At 40.9% G+C, this 26,341-nt stretch overlaps 1 protein-coding gene across 11 annotated transcripts in view; it reads right to left on the reverse strand.

The window, feature by feature from the left end:
• Nucleotides 1-26,341, reverse strand: part of adgrb2 (adhesion G protein-coupled receptor B2) — a 362,907-nt gene that overhangs the window by 25,409 nt on the left and 311,157 nt on the right. For 9 of the 11 annotated variants that reach the window (XM_072675953.1, XM_072675952.1, XM_072675954.1 and 6 more), the window contains 6 exons: nucleotides 22,794-22,892; nucleotides 20,614-20,785; nucleotides 14,831-14,923; nucleotides 9,428-9,467; nucleotides 9,200-9,214; nucleotides 3,503-4,245 (listed from right to left, as the gene is read on the reverse strand). In XM_072675953.1, the coding sequence (XP_072532054.1) occupies nucleotides 3,503-4,245; nucleotides 9,200-9,214; nucleotides 9,428-9,467; nucleotides 14,831-14,923; nucleotides 20,614-20,785; nucleotides 22,794-22,892 (1,162 nt within the window). The remainder of the gene's footprint in view (nucleotides 1-3,502; nucleotides 4,246-9,199; nucleotides 9,215-9,427; nucleotides 9,468-14,830; nucleotides 14,924-20,613; nucleotides 20,786-22,793; nucleotides 22,893-26,341) is intronic. The other 2 variants (XM_072675946.1, XM_072675949.1) reach the window with 2 other exon arrangements.

A 26,341-nucleotide genomic window follows, 5' to 3' on the forward strand; every position in this document is an offset into this window, starting at 1 on the left:
TCACAGATGCCTATGGTGGCCAGTATCACAATTAAGTGGTGAGGGGAGAGAGAGTGCCAATTGTGCTCTATTGGGCTCCGGCTGCTGATGACCGATGGATTCGAACTAGTGATCCTTGTGTCATAGTGCACCTTAGTTCACTGGACCACTCGAAGCCATTAAGAAAGTTCTTTCTTAATGTTCGTCAGAAAGTTAGATGTTAGATGTGAGTCAACATCTAACATTCCTTTCTCTTACCTACTGCTTTTTTGAAAGCAGTGAGCTCTATTTTACAATGATTTCAAACATTTGAATAGAATTGTGCTTAAAACAACCTGTGTGGATCACTTTTCTTTCTGGAGACATCATTTGAAATGCAAATGTTTAAATTGAGAAATTAATCCTCAAATGACCTTATAAACACTCCGATAAGCAGTAAAGGACAGCACCACTGATGTAAATGTCACACTAGTACATTAGTACTTAGTACATAATTCATGTAAAAGCTTCATTCTGTGTGCAGCACAATTTCAGTTTCCTGGAGTAACTGTGTGTGAGATGCTTTTAATTAATGTGCCGTTTCCAACTACTTGGTTGTGTGTTTGTAGTAGAGAGAGTAAAGGGATAAGAAACATCAGGAACAGGAAGAGAAAGACAGAGTTTCCTTTTCCTTAATTAACCCACAGAGCTCAGAAACTGTTTTTTAAAAGAGACTCATGCCACAAGCACCCCTGCAGAACAAGCAGTGTGTATATATAAGTGTATCTGTGTGTCCAGATGAGAGAGAGTAAAGACATAGTAGGAAAGAGGTTGTGTGTGTGTGTCCTCTAATGAAGGAATAGCATCTCCTGGGCATCTCCTTTGGCTTAGCCTCTTTCTCCTCCATCTGCTGTCCCTCTCTATGGGGCTGTAGTGTAATTACAATCTCACACACACACACACCTGCACGTACACACAGAATCCCTGCTTGCACAGACGGCACGTTGTGTAAGACCTTGTTGACATGGATTTCAGAGGTAAGGCACACCTTAAATTAACGGAGGACATTTCTGTGGGGGGAATTATGACAGTTGCTAGGTGATAAGTATGTGTGGGGACTGAGGTGCAGGAGATGGTACACAATCATCTATCCCTAGCATTAAGGAAATAGATGATGATAGGATGATTTGAATGAGATCCAACACTCAGATGACCTTGTTTTAATAATACATCTCATTTAGAGCTGATGATGACCGTATGATCTACATGAGCCTGCTAATGTGAGCGAAGCTGCAGAGTATGTTTGTACCTGCACTTTTATTCCATTAATCTTGTCAAACATCAATGAATGTGCATCTTAATGTGGTTCCATCCTGAACTTCTGCTTTATTTGCTTGATCTCATTTCAAACAACCCCTCCACACTGTACGTCCATTGTCCTAGTGCCCTTTCACTGCTAGCATTACAATGTCTGCTGGTTATCATTAGGGTTGTTGGCAACAATGAACAGCTTATTTCTGTCTTATACTTGGTTGGCATCAAACAGGGCAGGTATTGATTACATCAGTCTCTTGAGTCAGGTCCGGTCCATTGTAACCCACTCTTCCACTAACTGGATGCATATTTCAGCTGGAATCTGTGTGCATTGTGTCAGCATTTCACCTGCTGTTCCACACTTGAGGTCTGGTAATTTTGCTGGTCAGTCAAAGTGTCCAAGTGATTTGCACCCTAGAGTTGCTCTCCTAGAATGTGAGAGCAACAATGCTGAGTTGTTCTTGGGCCTGAAGCACAGCGTTAGTGGAAGAGAGGGCTGAAATGAACAGAAATGGATTTTAATGGAATTTAATTAATCTCAATTCATCTCATCAGACTGTGTAATCCTATCCTGTCAGGGGTTGGTGATGTCTTAAAGCAACGAGACATGTAACTAAATATCAGAGAAGGTATGATGCATTTGACTAGCTCAACTGTCCAGGGAGCTTGCTTCTATTCCTCATTAATTTATAGATTATTATTGGGTTAATTGATCATTCAAATGCCTTTTGCTGTTTCCCCATTGATTTTACTCCACATGCAACACTGTTGACAACTGCAGAAGTAATTACCATACAATAGTCTTGCTAGATTTTTTCCCCCAGCTGCAAAGGGCTCCAGACAAATGCAAAGAAGGGGCCAGTGTTGCAGTTCCAGTTTCAGAAGGCAGGAAGGGACTGGAGACAAACCAAGGAGCAAACAGCTATGCATTTTATCAGTCGACTAGTTCTTCAAATATGCAGTTGGCTATAGTTGACATCAGTCATCAAACTGGATACCTACTACACTTCTACTAAACACATTTGATCATCAGCTCTTTGTCAAGCCTTTCTTAGGGGTCAATCGTTTTTTCAGGTCAAGAGTTGAGAACCTCTTTACTAGTCTATACAAACTCCTCCTTTTGTACTTACTTCCAAGAAGTCAGTGAGGAGGCGGGAGGTCAGGTTGCAGTGCAAGTGCAATTTCTGATGAAGTATTTCCAAACCAATGTAACTGTGGTTTAGCATCTTCTCCTGCACAATGACTACAACGTCTGCCATCGCTATATTTTGTTACTGAAATCAGGTTGACTAGTCTACAATATCTATATTCTCCAATTCTGGGGACCAACTGCCATAACTCACCTGATCCTGCTCATCAGCTAATCACCAAGCCCCTCGTGACTTGGATCAAGTGTTTTTGGGAAGAGATTAGTTAAGACAGGGCAGGTCAGGGGGTCCCCAAGATTGGAAATGAGAACTTCTGATCTAGTTGTGCTCTCTATTGAGCTTTCTCCACTTTCAGTGAACGTTGCATTACCTTTTTATCTGATGGCTTTAGTATCCTGTATGCAAATAAACATTTATTATAACCCGTCCATCATGTTTTAAATCAAGAAATGTCTGTTTTTCAAGGTAATCATGATATTAAAGAACATCTGATGGAGCCATGTGGCAGTTGTACAGACATTTGACATATTATCAAATCTAAAGCGGTTGGTGTAGTGGGTAACAGCATCGCGCTCCCTGTGGCAGACTGAGGTTCAATTCCAACTCCAGGCAAGCACCTACCTGTGTACTGCGATTCAAATGAAAGTTGCTCTAGATGAGAGCACCTGGCAAAAGCCCTAAATGTAAATTTTCTTACCAGGTTATTTTATGAACAATCAACATCTGACTTACCAATAAACTGAAAAGCTGTAAGCTCCTATGTATTTACCTTTTTGATATCTTTGAGAAAATCATATTTACTATTGTGGCAGCCCTGTGCTGCTTTGTGGGACTTCTTAAGCATGTAAATGCTCTTTTGCACTTTTGGCTATTGGCTAAATAGTCCGTCTTAGCCTTCAATATTAGTAATGTTGAATCTAAAATGTACTCAGATAGGAAGTCTGAAGCATCACTGTCTGGAAAGTTGTTCTGAAATGTTCTTTCTTCTATGGAGGTACTGTTTCAGAGACAGCAAGACATCTCATGAGAGCAATAAAAGCACATTATTCGATTATTGTTGAACCACTCTGTTCTTTACTTACTTCTAGGGATCCGGCAGAGAGGCTGGTGTTAGTGCTGCCCAGGTTGCGGGGCAGGGTCCTGGTGCGCTCCACCGTGCCAGAGGTGAGGATGTGTCGGACGGATGGCCGGCCCTGTTTCACCTGCAACGTGTTGTGAGCATTGGCGTGGGCGGGCAGCTGCTTGAGCGTGCCATAGGAGCGGTTCAGGTTCATGCTGATGTGGTCCACGGTAGCGAAGTCCGCGGGGTAGGCCTCGGTCTCGGCCGGATGCAGGGTCAGAGGCGAGGGGGGCGGAGGGAAGGGGGGGTCTTCCACTGTGATATTTAGGGGTTTGCCCTCATCCTGGGGTGGAGGAGGGGGAGGTTTCAGGCTGACTGTCCGCCGTGGCAAGACCATGTAGTCCCCTTCCCCTGTAACCCCACCACCGCCCCCCACTGGCTCTGAGGCATTTGGGGGCGGCCGGGCCCAGCCCAGTCCGCTCTCGGTGCACAGGTAAACAGGGGCGGAGCGCTGACGCTGCTGCTGGCTGCCCTGCTCCACGTTTACCTCCTTCTTTAGGGGCTGCTCATTGAGCTCGTTGAGTGGGCCCAGTGGGGGTACCTGCACCAGCAGGTTGGGGGGCGGGATGTTCCCTGGCAGGCTGCTGAAGTTGACCCCCTCCTGATGGGCTGCAAGCTTGGGGTCGTCCTCGTCGTCCAGAGAGATACGGGACAAGGTGCCGGTGATGGTGGCTGGGTTGCAGGTGTTCACCTCCTTAAAAATGACTGAAGGGAGGGAGAGGAGTAGGAGGAGAACGAAGAGAGAGAGAGAGAGAGAGAGAGAGAGAGAGAGAGAGAGAGAGAGAGAGAGAGAGAGAGAGAGACAAAGGAAGGCAAGAGAGGAAGAGGAAAAGAAGAGAGAGGAAGAGAGAAAAAAACAAGAGAAGGAAGGAGAAAAGAACAGAAAGAAAGAAAGAGAAGGGACAAGAGGACAAGAGGAAAGGGAAGACAGACAGAGAGAGAGAAAGACAGAGATAGAGAGAGAGTGAGAGAGAAAGCACACAGAGGCGGGAGAGAGGGATAGAGAATGGAAATGACCGACAAAAGAGAAAGGTCACAGCAGAGAGAAAAGAAAAAAGGAAAGAAGATGGGGCAAACAGTGGAAGAGAAAGAGACAGACAGACAGACAGACAGCACACCATGGATGTTTGCAAAAGATCCCGAGAAACAAAAGGCAAACAAAAAGCCCCAGATGTATGAAATAAGTAATGGAGGCAATTTGTGTGTGTGTGTGTGTGTGTGACATTTGAGGTTAGCAGAGGCAGTTAAGGAGTGTGCAAAGAGACCGTGAAGGGTGCATGGAGGGATGAGAGAAGAGACAAAAGAGATTGAGCTCATTTCCAGTGTATGAGGATGAGGTGTCAGATGGTGGAAGGCGTAGACAGGTTGGAGGAATGGTGGTGAGTTAGTGCATGCAGATTTAGAGGACAGAAACAGAAGCAGGGCTGGACAACAGGACAGGAGGGAAAGCCATTCTCATGCAGAAAGGTCCACTACTGTTGAAGGAAAAAAGAACTAGCACCACACTGATCATGTCAGAGAACAAGCATTACTCCTCATTATGTTACAACTAGCTCTAAATTGACCCATCAGTGTTCCACCCACAAAGCACTCTTGCATAGCAACTGTTGCCAGGTTGGGCAAGCTTTGGAGGGGTGGAAATCTGATTTGCCTTAATGAGACACTGTAGTGCACTTGTTAAAGTACATTGGCTGTCAACGTTTTCCTTATCAGCACAACAATTCGAGTGAAAAAGTAGAACCTTTTTGTAGGGAGGGGGACTTTTTCCTAATTTGGCCATTTCCAATTCCCTAGGGTGAAGGCTAGCCATGAAGCATAAGGTTCCATCTCTTCTTTTTAAACTGCTGCTGACACAATGTGGACAACCGAACATGCTTGTAGGTAAACAGTAACTACTAGTTATGTAACCTGCACTTGAGTGCTGTGGGAGAGGAAGGGCCAACCTACCCAACATAACACTCCAGTCAGGAGTCCCTAATTTTATAATTGCTTAGTGTTAGTGCTTATGTTCTATTTCTTTTAATGATAGTGTGCATTCAGGCTGGCATGGACTCCACATGGTCTCAGACTTTTGGACCACACTGTATGTATGTGCATGTTTGTCATACACTGATGTTTAGCAGCTGTTTTGTGTTTGAAGGGATCTCTAAAGAATCACCAAAAAAGGACTTACACTACACAATTGCCGCACTATTAAACGTAGCCTGGTCAATTCAATCTACAAAAATGTTTTAATTTCAACAACAGCTGAAATTGTTGGATAATAGTGTTCGCTGAATTGACCAATATTTCATTCAAAGTATATATTGGAGTTAAATAGAACCAATTAGATTAGGTAATTAGGTAATTATCACACTAAGTGGTTTTTAGGTTACTTTGAGAGCTTGTGGGATTGTGTTGGGAAACACAACCTAAGTGTATTATCTTGAATTTGATTTCTTGCAATGTTCTGCAACTCTTGTCCAACCTTGCAACAGTTCTTGGATAAGTAAATGGGCAAATACTTGTCAAATATGATGATTTCAGTTTGTACCCCTCTCTGGTACATTTTCCAGAAACTTTCATTCAATTTAGTTTTAAAAAGCATTGGCTCCACTTTAACACAGAACCAGCCCTGCCTGCCAGTACATGGATTTGGAAATATAAAGTCAAATACATAATGGCATGTTATAGGACTTTAAAGTACTTGTCATGCCGCTTCTTAATAAAGGCTGATAGCTAATGCAATGCCTTATCTAGGAAGCCTGTGCATGCCAAAATAGTAAAATGAGGGGTTGACCTATTAATGGCAAACCTACAGGTCTATTCAAAAATAGGTTCAGGAGTCCATGCATTCATGTGCTGTTATTAGCAGCAGCTCCTACTGCTGGAGCCATATTAGCTCTGGTTAAGATTTAAAAATGAAAAGGGAGATTATGCAGGTGCTGATCTGCACTGAGGAAAGCTTGTTCTAATGTTGAATTCCATCGTTTGGTGCGGGCCACCATGAAAACGTGTTCATACCACCAGTGAACCAAACCAAAGTTTGCTTAGCAATGGCCCAAGACAATAGGCCTCTTGATTGAAATTACAGCCGATGAATTCTACGTTATATCCGGAACTCTTACAGTACTGTACAAAAGTACCAGTTATCTGTCTGTGATCTAAAAATAGCTCAGCAGCAAAATAGTTGCACGCGTTACTTTTTTAGGACTATGTCACACATCCCCTTTACCTCATAAACAGTGTCAGCCCTGTCAGGACTTGGGATCACACCAATCTCTGTTCTTGTCCATGTGAGTCCTCCATTCCACAAATATGGTGCTTATTTTAGCTGGACTGCTTACGTGTCTATTTCACCATTTTGACAGTTCCAGATTGGGAACAGAGGTCTTGAGGATTTGTTGGTCAGTCAAAGTGTCCTAGTGTTTCATCATTCGTATTTTATCTGCTGCACCCAGTCTTTTGTCCTACGCCCCATACAGTTGTCATCCTGAAATATGGATGTGTCAGTGTTGTGTTGTGCTTGGGCATGAATCACAAAGTTTGTAAGAAAGTGTATGAAAATAGACAGGAACTCAAGTGACTGGTGTAACCCTGAATTAGTCATACCTTACAGGACAGACACTGCTATTGGGGCAGTAGGATGTGTAACGAAGAAATTAGAGAAGAAATTAGAAAATAATTAGAGTTGAAAAAGATGCTAGTGTTTTGTCCAGGGAGCTTAGTTCAGATCGTGCAACATGACAATGATCCAGAACACAAAAGCAAGTCAGAGCCTGGTCTTCAGTCTCATTGAAACCCAGCGATCTGAAGCAGTCTGATGTGAGGTATTACACAATATGCATAGAGTAAAACAGTTTCATATAGGGGTCACAATATCTCCTAAACTGTTAAAAGTTTCTTAGGAACTTTTGGAGGTTCTTCTATTGAACTCTGGAGCAATTCAAAGCACCTAATAAAATCAAATTAAAGAACCCCTCAAGTTTCTCAATTTCTTAAGGAACTAATACTTTTAACAGTGTGGTTGATCTGCAGCTATAGAAAACATTTGGTTGGCAGTTGCTGACAATAAATAAATTCCACTGGTTCTCAAATATAAGCATTGAAATATTTTGCTCCAATGACATAAATGCTTAAAAGCATGTGTTTGATCTATATTTGTTCCCATGACTTAACACATAATAGAGCCATTCATGCAGATTGTGCCAAATTTTAAAAATGTTGTTTTTCAACTCTGTGCAAGCTTTTACTAACACCTCTAAATTAGTTAGATGAACACAGTTTTTGTAGAAACTATGTGGACAGAAATCTTTAACTTTGATGCATTTACTAGACAATTCGGATGTTTAGTTCCAGTAAAGTAATCATCAAAATGTGGTCTGGATTTCACTTGTGATTTTATTGAGTGGCTATGGTGGTTTTCTTTATATGGTTTTGGTCCGTGGTTTTGGTCATTCACCTATTCAGCTGATCTGGTCAATTCCAATTAATATGTAGTGTGGTCAAAAGGTATTCTAACGCTAATTGCACTGTGGCTTCTTCCTTTTAACAAATAGAGAGTGACTTAGATCTCCTCACAGCACATGAAGCTGATCCATGCTTTTGTTTTTCACTTAGATTACTGTAATACATTATTCACAGGACTACCTAAAATCACAATGCAGCTTGTTCAGAACACACACAGAGAACACATTAAACCTGCTTCAGCATCACTGCACTGTCTGCCTGTTTAATTCAGAACAGATGTTCAGATTCTCTTCCTGTGTTTTAAAGTGAGCTACAAAATTCTGAAAAGCAAGTGTTGATTTTGAACATTTCCAGAATGAAGCAGCATTCTGTTTTATTTACCGAAGATTTGGATTTGGATTTAGATTTAGATGCAAGGTCAGTGGTATTTCATTAAAAATCCCACAATCCCCCAATTCTTTTGGTATTTATAAGGAATCTGAATGTATTTTTTTTTGTTTTTTTTTAATGTAATTTGTAATCATAATTTCATTCATTTGTTCCAACTCTCCTATTTATAGACATGTTCTTTAATTGTACCCTTTTGTTTTATGTCTGTCTAGCTGTTTTACTTATTTACACAGTGAAGAACTTGTGAAAACTGTGAAAGATGATATATACATAAAAGCATTATTATAACTATTATTATTACATTAGTGTATACTGTATGCCACACAGCCTGAAAGGGCCAAAGACACAGTTATCTTGGGACATAAATGTGATGGGATATAACACCTGTATGTTGACTGAAAACAAAGATGGCTAAACATGCAAAGTGCTGTAATAGCAAGCCTAAAATACCAGAATGGTTGCTTGTAGAACTCAACTATTACTACCATGTTATACCCGATGTTACAATTTCCCAACAGGGAAAAATAATATACCATTTTCTCCAGTACAATTTGCCATATTTGTCTTTTGGTCTTGGCCAAACTGCTTGAGCATAGAGCAAAACAAAAAAATAAAAAAGAGAAAATAAATTCAATGTCATTGTTACAGTGCTTTTGGAGGAGGTTACACAAAGCAAAAACAATACCCAGGGATGTAAGGGTAAATAAATGAAAAGTCATGCTAGCTTGGTATGCTTTTTGATGCAAAACAAGCAGGTATAAGTCTATTTCAAGTGGAATGAAAAACAAAGAGAAATGCTTTGGCTTAGAGTGAGACTTACATGGATGTCCTCGCTCTGCAAGTGAAGGGGAGACAATGATGTATGGGGTTAACAATATATCACCAGAGAAAATCACCATAACCACAGTGTTATAACCAGCAAGAAAATGAAAGAAGAGATGGTCAGACCGAAGAGAAATAAACAGAGGAAACTGCAGAGTGGCAGATATACAGAGCAGTATTGACAGAGAGAAGGAAAGAAAAACAGAAGCACTTTAGGAATACTTACCTGTTTGACAGGCCAGGTCCACGTCTTTCTCAAAGTCGGTCTGCGTGGGAGAGAAGCAGAGAAAAGAGTGGATTAATACAGCTTAAGATGAGGTGTTTTAAACCTGAACAGCTACTGGATAGAGTAACTGTCTAATGTGTGGGGTTTGGACAAGGCAAAGGTGCTAACAGATTTCTGCATAGGATGAGAAGTGAGTGGAGAGTGAAGAGACAGACCGCACATGGGTGGGTGGAAGAGTTTGACCAAACAAAAAAGCTGCATGTTAGCTCTCATTATGTAGTCTCGTCATGTAGTCTTTGAAAGTACAAACCCAAACCAGTCCATCACAACACCTCTGCAACACCTCCACAGTAAATAAAGAAACATGCTAGAGCCGCAGGGAGCATATCAATGTCTAGCCTGAATAGTAAGAGCTTTTAGCTGCTGGAGAAAGTGTGTATTGATATAGCACATACACACACACACACACACTCATCTGTCATTATAGTTAAAGATCATGGACAACAGAGCTGGGCTGTATGCAGGTTCACTGGGTATACTGTTTAAAATGCTCCTACCATAATACTCAACCTACAGTACACTTCACCTAAATACTCTTGGAAAAGGTGGGTCTTCGGTCTGCGTTTGAAGACAGCAAGTGAACACCCAGGGGGTGTTCGTTCCACCACTTCTGAGTACATGTAGATTAGTCACAATTCCCATGGTTCCCCTAGTAGTGGGTGGTATGGGTAAACATGCACGTCACTATATAGTGACTAATGAATTGACCTTAAATTAATGAGAGAAAAAAAATCTTAGAGTTAACATTGGCTAATTCGTCTACCAATACACATATTTAACAACTGAAATGTCTATCGAACATATTTTGCATTTCACACACACTGTAATATGCTTAGAACTAGTGTGTAGTATAGTAAGCTAGCACACAGACACTCACTTCCCAAAGACCCACAGACTTTTTTCATGTCTGCCTATTTGAAATGAACCCACCTCCTACTTGCTAACTCGAGACTACAGAGGAGATTAACCCACCACTACTGTTAACTCAGTTGAGATTAAATTGAGATCATTAAAGGCAAGCTCTCAACCAGTGGCTCTGTGAGACACTGCAGCCATAGCCCCGACCAACACAAGCAGAGCTTTTCTAACAATTCAATTTAGTTGAGAAACTAAATGCTTTCTAGGGTAAAAGTGAACATCATCATGTTGCTTTTTTCTTGTTCTCTTCTAAAGTTCAGTTAATACACTTTCAAAATATGTGTTTTTAAGAGAATGCAGTAAAGACAGTTCTATTTATTTACTTTTTAGACAGTAAATATATTTGATACACATTTCAGTTGGTAAATATGTGTATTGGTAGTCCAATAACCACTTTGACTTTCTAATAGATTTCACTTGATAAAAATAATTCAAGGTCAATTTATTAGTCATTTCACCACACACTTTTAAATATACAGTGATATGCATGTTTGCCCATACCACCTACTACTAGGAGAACCATGGGAATTGTGACTAATCAACATATACACTGGCATCGAAGTGGTGGAGCAAACCTTTCCTGGGTGTCTGCTTGTTGTCTTCAAACGCAGATTGAAGACCCACCTTTTCCAAGAGGTATTTTCCTTTTCTAAGGGTATTTTAAGAGTAAAGAATGAAGCACTTTTGTGAGTCGTCTGGATAAGAGTATCCGCTACATGTTTGAAATGTAAATGAAAATGTACACTGAAACCACCAAAATACAGTGATACACATTTTGGTCATATCGCCCAGCCTTAATGGGCAATGTTACAAAGCAAGAGGCATACACTCAAAAGTCATGTTTTAGAAAAGGATGGGTACAATATGGCTACTGCTGGGCCCTGTTATAAAAGCTCCAATGCTGGCTTAAACCTCATCATGATAACATGACTAAAACCCCTTTCTTTCATTTAACAAATAGAGAGTGACTCAGATCTGCTCACAGCGCATAAAGCTGATCCATGCTTTTGTTTTTCACCTTTAGATTACTGTAATACATTATTCACAGGTCTACCTAAAACCACAATGCAGCTCATTCATAACACACTCAGAGAACACATTAAACCGGCTTCAGCATCACTGCAGAGCATGCATGTTTAATTCAGAACAGATGTACTAAAGATTTAGAACTCTTCAGGCTGGTTTCATGAACATGGGTTAAGGCTAGTCTTCAGCTGAAGTGGTGTTTCATTACAAATCCTATTCTTTCATCGTTTTATTATTTTATTCTATTTTTATACTTTTGTTATGTGCATTATTTATGTTCTTTCAATATATCCTTCTGTGTTATCAACACTGTCTAGTTGTTTTTACTTTATTACACAGTGAAGCATTTGTGAAAGCTGTGAAAGGTCATATATAAATAAAGTCATTATTATTATTACTATTATTACTATGGTACAGTGTACTGTATGTCACACTGTCTTAAAAGGCTAAAGACACAGTTGTCTTGGGCCATAAATTGTATGTAATTCATTGTAATAGTTGTGCTGACTGAGAACAAACTGTAAGTGCTGTAATAATAAGCATATAATGCCAGGAATGTTGCCTGTAGAACCCAAATATTATAATTCCATGTTATACCCAATGCTACAATTTGCATTTACAATATTGCAGCCCCTTATTGTAACCGTCCTGTCACAGGAGTCAGCAAAGACCATTAGCTATGTCAGTAAGCTGTGGACAAACATCTGCATACTGGTTACATGGTTGAAATATATTTTGAGATTTATTGGCATATATAAATACAATGATTCCCAATATTTTTACTTTCCTACATTACATCTCCAACTGCATGCCCCCTCTAACTCCCACCATTATCACCAACAGGATTACCAGTAGCTCAGTGATAAGAGAAGTGATCCAACATCTGTAAGATTGTTGGTCAAATACCAGGACTGACAGGGCATTTATTGCTGTGACCTTGGGCAAGGCACTAATCCCCTCACTGCCTCACTAATGCTGTGTTGCTTCTAGACTGGAAATATTTAGGCAGCAAAATTATATACCTTTCTTGGAAGTACATTAATAAAGAACAGCAAACATCTGTCCTTTTAAAATCAATATGTCTTAATATCATATCATAGCTGTCAAGACAAAACTTAAAATCTCCAAAAAAGCAACTTTGCAGGAGAGGCATAAATATTCTTAACTTTTAAAATGAGTTAAGTATAAGACTTTGGGTCTGTTTAACATGAAAAGGTAGGTGGCAATTTCAAATGATGTAAAAAAATAAAATAAAATAAAGGCACATGATTGTGCTCTGCCAGTCACTTTACCAAACGCTGTGTTTATACACCAATGCATGCACACAGTGTGAATGACAAATGTCTCCGCACTGTTGTGAAGGACATTTTAATAGCATGATTTGCCAAGATATGCGGGTACGCTGCATGCAACGCTATCCACCAAACTGACTGTGGATTTTCATTAGACTCAATTTGTTAGCTATTCCAAAGCCTGTCTTGCTCAGAAGCTCGTAAATTGAGTTCAGCTTTGTTTGTTTGTGTAGCCCGTCTCTGGGAAGTATCTGCTAATGAAATGAAGTGAAGTGAATAGTGGGAATGGTTTAGAAATCGGGTGTGTGTGTGGGGGGGGGGGGGGTACAAGTGCATGTACGATGCACCCAAACTTTTAGCATGAGCACTATACAAAAACTCTATGAAGAGAACTGAGGTATACGATGCAGTTTGCGAGGTCCTGCTATTCATTTCGTCCAAGTGTAAGAAATGAGAGTAGTCAGGAAAGCCCTGTTTAACCAAAGCAATTCTGTTCACTTCTGAAAACTATAGTAGCCACTGTTGTTGGTAATCAGAATTTTAGCTCCTTAGCATTGGTATCATCAGATCTTCAAAATCAGCTGGGTCCTATTCATGAAAACTCTCAATCAAATTTACTACTCCCTCATAAATCTGTGTTCTCGTGTGTGTGTGAGAAGGAGAAAGGGATCCAAAGAGTCTGAAAATATATCCAAGCATTTAGCATGCATTCACAGAAACTAATCTGCACTTGTATAATATTACACTAAATGAACTTGAAGTAAAACCTGCTGACAGCAAGCTACTTATCTAATTAGCCATCTAATATGTTCACATTAAGCTGTCAATTACACTCTAGTATTCACTACACTACAGCTGCTCCTACAGCACGCACACAGACACAGAGAGTAGCAGCCCTGCTGGTGTGTGATAGACGTACAGCTGCCTTCATAAGCTCCAGGCCGGGGTTATGGCTGTGGTTGTGGTTGAGGGGGTGGGTGTGGTTGTGGTTAGGCCCGTGGCTGTGGTTGTGGTTATGGTTGTTGTAGGACAGTGGAGGATGAGCATGGCAGGCTGGGTGGCAGGTTTGGCTGCATGCTGGAGTGTATCTGAGGGAGCCTCGCTGGTCCTGAGTGTACAGGGGGGATCGCTGTCAGCCCAGAGGAGACAGAGAGAGAGAGAGCGAGAGAGAGAGAGAAACATGAGTACATGAGGAGAGGAGAGAAAACGAGATGAAAAGAGAAAGAAGTGGACAGGAGAGTGAAAAAAGGGTGGAATGGGAGGAGTGAAAAATTAAAAAGAAGAGAAGAATGGGGTAGAAGAAAAGAGAGGATGAGGGATAACAGAAAAGAAGAGGTTAAAAAAGGAGAAGAAGGAAAAAGAAGAAGGCAGGAGAGATGAAAAGAGGTGAAAGATAAAGGAGGTGAAAAAGTGGAAAGGAGGAGAAAAGAACAGATGAGCAAAGATGAGGGAAAATTGAGGATAAAAGAATTAAATAAGAGGAGACATGTGGAGACATACATTAAGGGTGAGGAAAAAAAGATGAAAGGAGAAAAGTGAAAAAAGCCAAGAAAGAGAGGATAGAAGAAAGAAGAAAGGATAGAAAAAGAATGTTGGGGGCTATCAGTTAGCCTGATCACCAATCGCTGAAGAATCTGGAAGGAAAACCTATCAGCTGCAGTATATCTACTGTATGGTTCAGCACAGATTTTGGACAAATTTACACAGTGGTTTAAATCCGATGACATGATGGAAAAAATGATGGAAACGGTCAACACTGACAAGGCAAGGTTTGCTATTTAACTTCTTATCTGTAGTTTTGTGAAGAAAACCTGCTTCTACTTTGGTCAAAGATCTGAAAATCTGCAACGATAATATGAAATTCTACTCCTACTCGCCCTTCTCATAAAATGCCTGCTTTGATAGGGTTAATATGCATTTCAAATTTTCACTGATGCTTTTAAAAGTGATAACGAGACCAATCAATTTCCAAAAATACAGCATATGGTTCATTACTTTTAACCACTATCATGAAGACTACAGCAGCTCACAGCATCTTGCAGCCTGTGAGGGAGTCCTCTTACTGTTCTACTGTACGTGAGATGAGGTGGAATGAGATGTTATTCACCATGATCTGCACCTGGCCGTTCTTGCAGGAGTCTGGAGAGTTCTCACTGTCATCTTTACAGCCGCCCATTCTGCAGCGTACTGCGTCCTGCACCTGAAAGAGAGAATTTTTCATTCCAGCTTCGCCATGTCTTTCATCTGCCACATTTTTACAACTAATGCTACATGAAAGTGATGCATTATTAGACTAGATGCATTATTATACACATTTATACACATTTACTGTGTGTATTCTTGCATAATGTGCTATGCCACAACAAATGAGGCATTCTCTATGCTTCCCTTTTATGTTTGAATCGTAAAAAATATTTAATATGTAGTTTCTGAAGACCTAAACATTCCAGTACTTGGGACCACAAACATTCCATGTTGATATCTTTTTGAACAACCATGGTACTATCTCACTATACACTGATCACACATTTGTACACACCTGTGCAGCCAAAGTTTCCTCTGAAATCAAGGATATTAGCAGAGTGTCTATCCTCACTTTACAGCAGTCCCTCTATTTTTTCAGGTAGACTTTTCTCTAGATCTTGGAATACTGCTGTGAGGATGTGACAGCATTTAACCACACAAACATTAGTGCTATCAGGTACTATAATTCTCAACACTTAGTCTGGCACTACTATTCATCATTTACATGTTGGGTGGGGATTAATTACTCCAAAGAACATAGTTCTACTGTTCCACAGCCTAATGTTGGGCATATTGGCCTTAGGCTCAGCGGTACATATGGAGGACCATCCACTGCAGATGTAATCATCAGAAGAGCAAACGAATAAGATGTATTTATTTACTTTATTTATTTGTTTATATTATTGAATTGTTATCTGTCCAAAATGTTTTTTTTATATATATATTATCAGTTACTGGGGTTTTGCTTTTCCCCCAATGTCTACTTCTATTTGTGCTTTACAACTTGGTTGTTTGGTTGAAAGTTCTTATTTATTTATTTAATTACTAAGTTTTACTGTTGAAAAGCAAGGCTTGTGTGTTGGGGTGGTGCAATAGATATCACCACTACCTGTCAATGAGCTACCACACCATGTGGGAGGGTTTGATTCCTGGTCTGGGTGACCTTTTTTTGCACTACACCAATAAAGAGTCCTTGGGCACGACTCCTAACACTACACTGGCCCGCCTCTGTAATCTTGAGTAAGTTGCTCTGGAGAAGTGCGGCAGCTAAACGCCATAATGTAATGTAAATGTGTGTTGCTGCTCCAGAGCATCCTGTTCTGTCTGCAATGCTTTTCTGTGGAGATTATACAAGTTGTGTGTGTGTGCAGATGAAAACCACCAACAATGGCTGCCCTTAACGTAGCTAAATCCACTAATTAGAAGGTCTGCCCCAATTCTTTTAGATATACTGCAACTTGAGGATAAAGAACAAAGAACCGTCTTTTCGCCCAGAGTGATTCAGTAATTTAAGATGGAAGTTACAAATAAGTCTCAGTATTCTCATGAGTGTTTGCAGAATCAAGGAGACTGCAAGACACTAGTCAGCACAATAGAGCAGCATAGCTCCTTTTAGGTCTTAACAAGACTTCCCGCAGAAACAGGCAGCCCACAATGTCTTTCCAATTAAACTACATCTATTCTATTGTACTACGTCTGAAAAACAGAGAAGGATGAGGCCCAAACAGTAAAAAAGGAAAGTATTACACTGCCATTCTCGCTGATACATGAACATAATTGCGCCTTGTGTACTCCAAGCAGGCCACAAACCCCTTTCTGTTCTCCAGGCACAATCTACTAATTATGTCTGATCAGAATATTTTCATTATGCATTGTTTATTACACCCCGTTTTCATTTTACAGGCTGTCCTTGTTATAGGCCCACCAGGACATTAGAACAGAACGTTCTGTTATATCTCGAGCCCCAGAATAAAGAGAGGGAAATAAAGGGCAGGCCGTAAAATGGTACCAATACCACCCTGCTTATTGCTAACACAGAGAAAATACTACTACTACTACTACCAATAATACCAATAATAATAATAATAATAATAATAATAAATCAAGTTATGGAATAATGACGTCACCAGATGAAAACCACAACATTCAGCATCAGATGGTTTTAAGGCAACATTTAAACAAGCCTGGTGCATTAAGGAATAAGCCCTGTGGACCGATGAAGGTAAACCAAAAAAGTGAAAAGAATTCTCCAACTGATAAGCATGGGGGGTGGATCGATCATGCTTTGGCTGTCCCCTGATCAAAACATCACTGGAAATCTGTGTATAGACCTAAAAGAGCAGTACATGCAATACAGACCAAGGATCTTTTATGCAGTTTGCCCCAACTTTTGCTTTGACCCTTGGCTACTTTTTTGAAATGGTAAAGGGTGTAAATGTAACACCTTTAACTTTATGTTTTTTGGAAATCAAGTCATGTGAGCTATTAACACTAACATATATTGTGCCCTGGGGAAGCTAAGCATTTGCATGCTACTGATATTACTTAAATATTGAGATTATATTTATATATATTTCTGCATTTTTATATTTATCTTTGAGCATATTTCTGTTTTATACTTTTTATCTTTTTTCACATGATCAGACAGACATTTCACTGCTAACTGTACTGTGTATGACTGTCAGCCCCTCGGTATCGTGCCCTCCCCTGGGGCGTTTCCGAGCCGCGCCCACAGGCCCAAATAGGGACCATCGTAGGTTCATCGTATTGATTTATGTTCATTTGTGTTCATGTGTTTAATTCAGTGTCTCATTTCATGTTCATTTGGTTCTGGGGTTACACCTGGGTATTTAAGAAGCCTCGACTCCGCCATTCGGAGCCGAGAATTGTATCGTTTGCGACCTTGAGGTTCCCCGAGAGGTTCCCCGTACTGTTAGAGGTGTGTTGAGGCCAGTTTCTGCTCTGTGTTCTCATTTAGGAGCAGGTCATCCTGCCTATCCAGCTAGGCGACCCTCGCTCACGACAACACGCTGCGGTTCCAGGTTTGGTCGGCCTAGCCGTTGTTGCTCAGTAGCTGGTCCCCCAGCTCTCCCCCCTTAGTTTACATTAACCCCTGTTTAGCCCAGTCTGCCTGTAGGATTTCTTTCTTGTCCCCTTTTGTTTTTTCCCCTAGCGCTAGCCGCTTGCGCCTGCTCAACCCCCAGTCCCAGGTTCGTTTTTGGTTCACCCTCTTGTTTGCCACGTTTGTGCTTGTACCCCTTAGTTGCTGCATCGTTTGCCTTGTTTTGCCCTTTTCAGTATCCTTGGTTTTTGTTAAGAAATCTGCTTGCTTTGAAACCATCTCTGTGAGTGTTCGTCCGATCTTGGTCTGGCCTAGCACGCCATGACAATGACTGTGTATGTGATAAATAAACTATGCCATTATTTAACATCGTTAACATCCTCCTGGTAATCTCACAAAGGGAAATATTATCCGTATTAGCTACATTTAAGACCATAACCTCTTGCTAAGATATTGTTTTTTTGCAGTGTAAAGGCCTTCCACACACACAGTCTGATTATGTTGTAGCTCTTACACGTTGAATGTACAATGTGTAATTTATGAAATCTCTTCTTTCACACTTAACTGAGCATGGGTTGTCATGCAGCTTTGCTATTTACTGACTGCAACACAAATTCACAAGCCCCGAAAACCCCCGGACGCAAACACACAAACATGCACTCAGATTAGTATATGGAGGAAACACTAGCCTATCCTGCCAGAGAAAGGCAGTATCACTCACTGATTCAGCTTCAGCATTTGGTATGATTGCCTATTCAGTCAGAGCTCTGAGCATGTAGGCTGAATACCCAATGGCATATTTTGAAGTGTATCTCTCTCTCTCTCTCTCTCTCACTCGCTCTCTCTCTTTCTCTCCTCTCTTTTTCTCAGTCACACTCTCCAAACAGCACCATTTCACAACCCCTCTCTCTATATCTCTCTCTCTCTCATCCTCTGTGCTAATTGCCATTGCTCTCTCTCCTTTGTTGACTCTGCCACTTAACTGTGTGTTATTCACACATCAAGCTGGGTGGGCTGTGTATGATTCTGCAGCACTTGCTAGGCTGCGCTCTGTTCTCTTGTTATGCTAAAGCTATTAGGGATTACATCAAATCCTTGGGAGGGATTTTCATATATTTACTAAAATAATTCCAGGATTTATTTTATTCTAATCCCCTGGTTTTTGATATTGATTTAACATATAAGGCCTAGCGACTTAGCACTTCTATTTCCCCTTGCAACTAAATCTGTATTTTGTGATTTGTCTGATATGTGAAATTCAACTTAGCACGTGCTGGGGAATTGGATCAAAGGCTGGTGCATTGTGGGCAAGGCCACGCTAAAGTGGCGTGTGGGGAAATCTACGACGGGAAGCCTCCACTATCTGAATCAATTATTATTCATCAATCCTTACAATCACCAATCCTTATAAGCGGCTTAATTCCTGGTAAAGCTAAGCAACAATGTGGACATTCCGAATTGCCACTGATATTCCATTACAGCCCGTTTTCTGCTACTCTGTTATTAAAGAGTATCCAAGTATATCAGCGGTAATTAGATCACGATTGAATGTATTCATTAACGGCAGATCATGACCGCCATGCATATAAAATAGTGTAGTGGGGAAGGTGGCATCTGTGCTGCAGTGTGTGTTTCTGATTTCGGAGCATATTTCGACTGTTTGTTTGTTGTTTTAGTTGAGATGTTCTGGGCTTGTGAATACACTGAATAAGCTGATGTTCTGGGCTTTTGCTGTATTACACTTTGCACCAGATTGAAACACCTGTACTGACTGAAAGGAACTCATCAGAAATGAATGGTGGACAGCACAACCAATGGTCAATTTCCTTGGGAATTACTGATATTCCATTATACAGAGACCAATGCCATCTTTTCTCTGTGTATCACATTATACCCAGAGCACAGGAGCAGGTTTTCTTCCTCGTGTTATGTGGCGATGACTGAATTCTAACATCTGGGTATGTAAAACTTTGTGCTGGAACTGACAAGAGCCTAAGGATGCTAACTGAGGCTCTTATATTTCTATCTTGATGTCTGATAATAAAGCAAAAGAGAAAATATATTCTCTGGTTTGCGGGCTAATGTGCGCATGAAAACAGCTTTTTTTTTCTCCGGTGTAGATATTTTTGTGGTTTGGAGAGACAAAATGCAGCTTTTAGAGAACACTGACATTACTATGTGCATGGTTGTTGCTGATTGACGACAGGGTCTATTTTTTAATTGCGCTGTATCAGAACGTACTGTGCGCAGTTCTTCTAAACAGGTTAAAAATGTGACCTGATCTTCATTAACCACAGTCAGACTTGAAAAAGGCAGGAACGACCTTCATTTAGGGGCAGCATGTAATGTAAACAATATCCATTCCATTTATAAGCATTTTTTTTAGCATTTTTAAGCATTTTTTTATGTTTGGAATTAAGAAACTGAATCTATGTGAAATGTTGGAGCAGCCCTGAGATCTCAAAGGAGCTGTTTTATGCCACTTGTGATGTTCTCCACTTACAAAAATCGAAAGTTCAGCTGTAAAAACAACATCATCGATACAATGCTCACCTTTCAGGTAATGCATCATCTTCTCTACACACATAAACTCCCCCAGGAAAAGTTAGATTGTCTGACAGATCCAGGACAAACTATTTATGACAATTCTGACTGATTTTCACAAAATTCATTTCATAAATACTTCCATAGATTATACTTTTATAAATGTATTTCTATAATTTTATAATCATTAGCAAAACACTAGGAATTACCACTAGGCTTGTATGTATTCTGACTTCTGTAATAAAAGGATGTGCACTGACCTCTCGGCGCATGGCACAGTGGACAGTGATGATGACGAAGCCCTGGACAGAGTCAAAGACGGCAAAGAGCACCTGGAAGAGCGTGGAGCGGCGGTCTGTGATGGCTAACACTGCCGACATCCATGTGAGCGCCAGCAGGGGGAGTACCACACATGAGCTCCATAAAGACGCCCTGTGCACACACAGTATACAGCATGACCACTTACAGATCACCTACACAGTCGCTCACTGCACATTAGAACAAAGCCGGGAACTGTTTAAAAGAAAGGTGTCAAAATGCACTGATGACTGGCAAGGTGGATGTTTACAGAAACACATTCAAAGACTAGGTACACAGATCTGTTACTCAAGTAACAAACACACAAAAAACTTTTTTTTTGCTCCCTTTCATACACATATATAATCTCCACAGACATTCATACATGGGAAACATTGGATTCTACAATATGTTGCTGGTGGTTCATGTAAAAGTATAGTATGCACACATATAGGTGCTAATGTTGGCTTGACATTCGGTTTCAGACTCAGCTTCCCCATTATCACACTGAATCCTCCTATGTTGCCTAACCAGTGATCTGTATACAGCAAGAGTACCAGCTGTAGCATGTAGAGCCATCATCCAGCTCAGTTGTGGTTATTTACATGCTCTAACCCACTGATTATACTTAATAACTAACTGCTCAATAAGAGCTGAGCGGGAGAACCACCAGAAGGTGCAGGTCTGAGGCCCCCAGGCCTATAGATGCCCTTGGCTATATACAAAGCAGTGGATAAGCAACATAGCATTATATGATATGATGCAGAATCTGACCTTCTGCAGTGGAATGCAATTCATAAAGGCACCTATGCTTCATAAATGCAACGAGTTTCATTCAAGTTAATACGTCATGGTAGTGGTCATTGTTTAGAGCTGTATAATATTTAAAGTAGCAGTCTAAAGCACTACAGTAGAGAGATAGAAGCGGAAATGGAGAATTTGTCCCTGTGTTAATGTTACCTTCATCAAACGAACTCAAATAACTGAAAATGTCATGCCAAAATATTGAGTCATGGACCAAAGTCCTGTAAAGCTTATCCAACTGTCCAGTGGGTGCCCCGAAAAAGAACCCATTTGTGGGCGGAGCATGCCCAGATCGATAAGACCCCCTTGGTGAGCAATTCTAAGTGATTAGGTACGCAGTGGCAGATTTCTGTCTCATTTGATGCCGAACATGCTCAGGGAAATGGCAGGCATCAGTAAAGGCTGTCGGACAGTTTGGCTCAGTGGCCGTTGTGGGCAGAATGGGGTGGGGGTTGGGTTCATGCTGGTTAGCCATGGTGTCTGACACCAATGTAGTGTGTTCACGCTGCACTGAGTCCATATCCTGAGTGTAAATGGGCTTAACTGACAGGGGACAGACAACCCACTTTCAGTTCATTACCAATGAGGGTGGAAAGAGAGGGAGAGAGAGAATGACAGGGAGAGAAAGTGTGTGAGAGAGAGAGAACAGTGAGACAGAGAGAAATATGGTAATGCAGGCTAAACAGCCTTCATCAGATTGGAACTCATGAACAAACAAACCACAAACACACACAGCAAATTACACACGGTCCTCAGATTTCCATTCAAAAGATGACAACAGCATGAAACAAATGACAAAAAGAGGAAGAGACAGAGATGACAGAGGAGAGATATCAGTAATTCCATTACTACTGCAAAAACACCACCGGCAAAAAAGCCACAGATTAGTCCAATTTTCTCAAAATCCCAAAAGAACAAGAGGTGACCTTGGACCCACTCTCTGGTTCTTTAGCTCTTCAAAGAACAGACATCTCACAGTGTGCATGTGTGTGTGTGTGTCTGTGCAGGTGTGTGTCTGTGCGTATGTGGGAGAGCAGTTCTTTGAAGAGTTTTAGTTTCTTACTGTCAGCAGTGTGTTAGTACAGCTGAAAGAAGAATGAGACAAAAGAGAAAGAAGGAAAGAAAGAGGGAGAGAGAGAGAGAGAGAGAGAGAGAGAGAGAGAGAGAGATGAAGTGAGTGGGCAAGAGAGAGAGGGGGGATGACAAAGGGGAAAGAAAGAGGTGTGAAGGTGTGACTGAGTGAGCAAGAGGAGGGGGAAGAGATGAACAGGGGGGAGAAAATGGGTGGAGAGAGAGAGACAGAGAGAGAGAGACAGAGAAAGAGTGGAATGAGACTAACATGGCGCTGCTGGCGGTGGAGCTGGACATAGCGGTGCTGGAGATGACCCCACACTTGGAGCATTTGAGGAGCAGTCTGCTACGTGCCTCCAGCGGCGGACTTCAGGACCCAGCACACAAACACACACACACACACACACAAACCACACACACAGAGCACACAGGGGAGGGGTGGACAGAGACATACAATGGAAGGACCATATAAGTGGAAAAGGGTGGGATTCACACAAGCCATTCACACCATGCAAGGCATGCCAAAACACACAAACCACACACACACACACAGAAAGTAAAAAGCACACATACAACAGGGATGTGTTCGGGTGGGACATTTGCAATCAAACAAACAAACAAACAACCAAACAAAAAATATCACGACACGAGGACAGAAGGAGAGGGAATGACATAAATAAAAGAAATAAAAAACAAAAAAGAAAAGAAGAAAAAAAGAAAGAAAGAAATTAAAGCAATGGCTAAAGTATAGTAGCCGTAATGGACAACAGCAGCAGCACAGACATCATATGACAGGTTATTAATGTGTGTGGCAGTGGTACAGTATATACAGTACATGTGTCTAATAGAGGAGATGAGGTAGAGGTAAACAGTGACAGACAAAGAGGGAGAAAAACAGGCCAGAGAGCCGAGCTCTGATTCCACCGCATTAACAGGTGAGGCATGTGGAGCTACAAGGACTAACCACCTTTAGCTATGAATTTGTGTGTGTGTTTGTGTAGATATTTGTGTGTATATGTATAGTATATGTTTGCGTGCTTATTCATGTGTAACACACTGTGTGCAATGTGTGTGAGGCTGTTAATCTAATTAGTTTGCTTGTGTTTATGTGTGTGTGCATATTTGTGCATAGATGCACTTATATGCATCTGAATGTGTTTATGTGTGTTTGTGTGTGTGTTTGTGTGTGTGTGTGTGTGTGCTGTAATAAATCATACATCTAGATTCCTCCATGACTAATGACCTAAAGAAAAGTATCACCAAGACGAACCAAAAATTTCTCTCTCTATCTATTCCACTGTGTGTGTGAGTGTGTGTGTGTGTGTATGCGCATGGGTGTGTGTTGTTAGTGAAAGTGCTGTGAGGTCATCGTGGTCAGAATCCCTCTCAGGTCATTAGTCATGGATTTCTGTGTTTAATGAACCCGTCAGAATGGCCCTCAGCTTTGCAAACGCAGTCCTGCTCTGGACTTTGTGGGGTTGGGACGAGGTAAATGAGGCCGGGGAGCAAGACGGTCTAAAACAAGCACTTGGAGTTTTTGTCTCACAAAATTCATTATTTACACACACTGTGGTGGAGTCCGATTTTCCCTGTCTGGCCCCAAACACAGCAACAAACACACTAACTAGTCCTCCGTCGACCATCTGCAAAGCCAAACAGCTCCACAGGGAGACGGTCAGGGTGAGTGACAGCTGAAAAGCCCAGTTCTTTCATGTTACTTCTGTTGCCTGTCAGAGCAGCAAACTAACTACTTCTTTAAGAGTCATGTTGGAGACTATAAGGAAATAGAGGTTATTTTTGGTTCATTTTACAGTTGAATCACATGCGTCATGTGATTACAACGTTCTGTGTTCTCCTGCGCCAGTGAATGTATGTCTAGGAAAAGAGAGAGAGAGAGAGAGAGAGAGAGAGAGAGAGAGAGAGAGAGAGAGAGAGAAAGAGAGGGAGAGAGCACATAGTGTGTGGTAAAAATGAACTAAAGGGCAGGACAACACAACACCTGCTTAAGGCTTTAAGGACAACTGAGCACATTTATAAAAAAAGCTTCTTCCTACAAGCATCTGTGGTCGTAAAGGTCACAAATATCTATTTTGATGTAATTTTACCTCAGTTACACTAGTTGGACTGAATCATTTTAAATAGCTATGTGCACAATATGTCCAAATGCCTTCTTATTAGTTAATGCAGCGGCATTAAGGTGTAGCTATTGCTGACTGACACAGGTGTTTAGTTGCACACAAAGCTTCTATGATCGACATTAAAAGGAAAGCACTGCCAAACGACATGGCATGTGCTGCCAAACATGAGCTTAAGTTGGAGTTGAGGTGGAGTTGGAAATGGCATTTGTGATCCAAAACTAATCATACAACATCAGGTTCTGGTGTCATTGATGCTCTTGTGGCTGAGTACAACCAAATTCTGACAAATTCCATTCCAAAATCTAGTGCAAAAGCCTTCTTAGATACTGCTATTGGAGCAAATGGGAACAAATTCTATTTGGATGTTCTTGCTATTGGATGAAACACTGGATAAGAAGGGGTTCATATAGTGTATGTCTATGCCAGTTGTCATGAAAGGCTTATGCAGGTTTCTTATAGTCTTATGAATGCTGCCCTTCAGTGCATTCATGCCAGATGTTTTACTAGATTAAGATACTGTTCTATACTGAGTATAACATTAGTCTTAATCATTACTACTACTATCTGATCAGCAACACTGATATTGACTACATGTCATTGGTTTTGCTGGGCAGAATCTTGAGTGCACACATATGTGGTAATGCTGCACACTATACTGTATATCTCAGAATACATTAAAGCACCTCTACACGTCGACTTGTGCTGACTTGTGTGCTTGGCCGAAACACTGAAGTGTGTTCAACTATATTTTAAGATGGTTCCAAAAGGGGCTATACAAATTATTAAAATGAATAAGATAAAAGAAGCTAATGCTTTACCTGAATGGTCCATTGTAGATGCTCATCTCTTCATAATGTTCAACTGAATTCAACTGCATTAAATGCAACTGAACTTTAAGCTGAATGTAAATGGTTGTATATTGAACATAACCCTGCACCTAACCCTGCACCTAACTCTGACGTTACTCTTGGATCAACCCTAAAAACTAACCATAACCTAAGCCTTAACCCTAACCCTAACCTAAGCCTTAACCTTAACACTGAATCAACCCTAAAAGCTTACACTCTAAAAAATAAAGATTTTACAAAAGGTTCTTTGAGCAATATATATATATATATATATGTGTGTGTGTGTGTGTGTGTGTGTGTGTGTGTGTGCGCGCCTCCTGACCAAATCTCAGATGATCCAGATGAACTACTGTAGATGTTCAGATATGAGTCATGACTGCTTTCATGTGATGCAGCAAATGCACAGTATTGTGCCCAAAATAAAATGACATATAATCATTAGTATAATCACGATATACATTATATATCATTATATAGTCTTACTGTGTATGGTGTGTGTTTGTATCTGGAAGATGGAGATAAGTGTGTGTGCTCACGTATAGGTGTTGTGTGCTATCTGGTTGCTAAGGAAACTTTCTACACAAGGTGCTGGCCAAGATAATACCCAGTTAGTCATTGTAGCTTCCAAAATGCGTCAACTCCACATGCCCATAAAAAGAGCACAAGAGAATAAGAAAAATGGAAATCAATTTGAGGGAGAAATTGCAACATGGATTGTTGTCTGGAGGGGGGATTAGAAATATCCAGTCATTAGATTAGCTCACATCTCTGATTAGCTCCTCATTCAATACGCAAGACCAATTGTCTCCTACCCACTTGTCTATGGAAAT

This window comes from Salminus brasiliensis, chromosome 3 (assembly GCF_030463535.1).
Source record: "Salminus brasiliensis chromosome 3, fSalBra1.hap2, whole genome shotgun sequence".
NCBI lineage: Eukaryota > Metazoa > Chordata > Actinopteri > Characiformes > Bryconidae > Salminus > Salminus brasiliensis.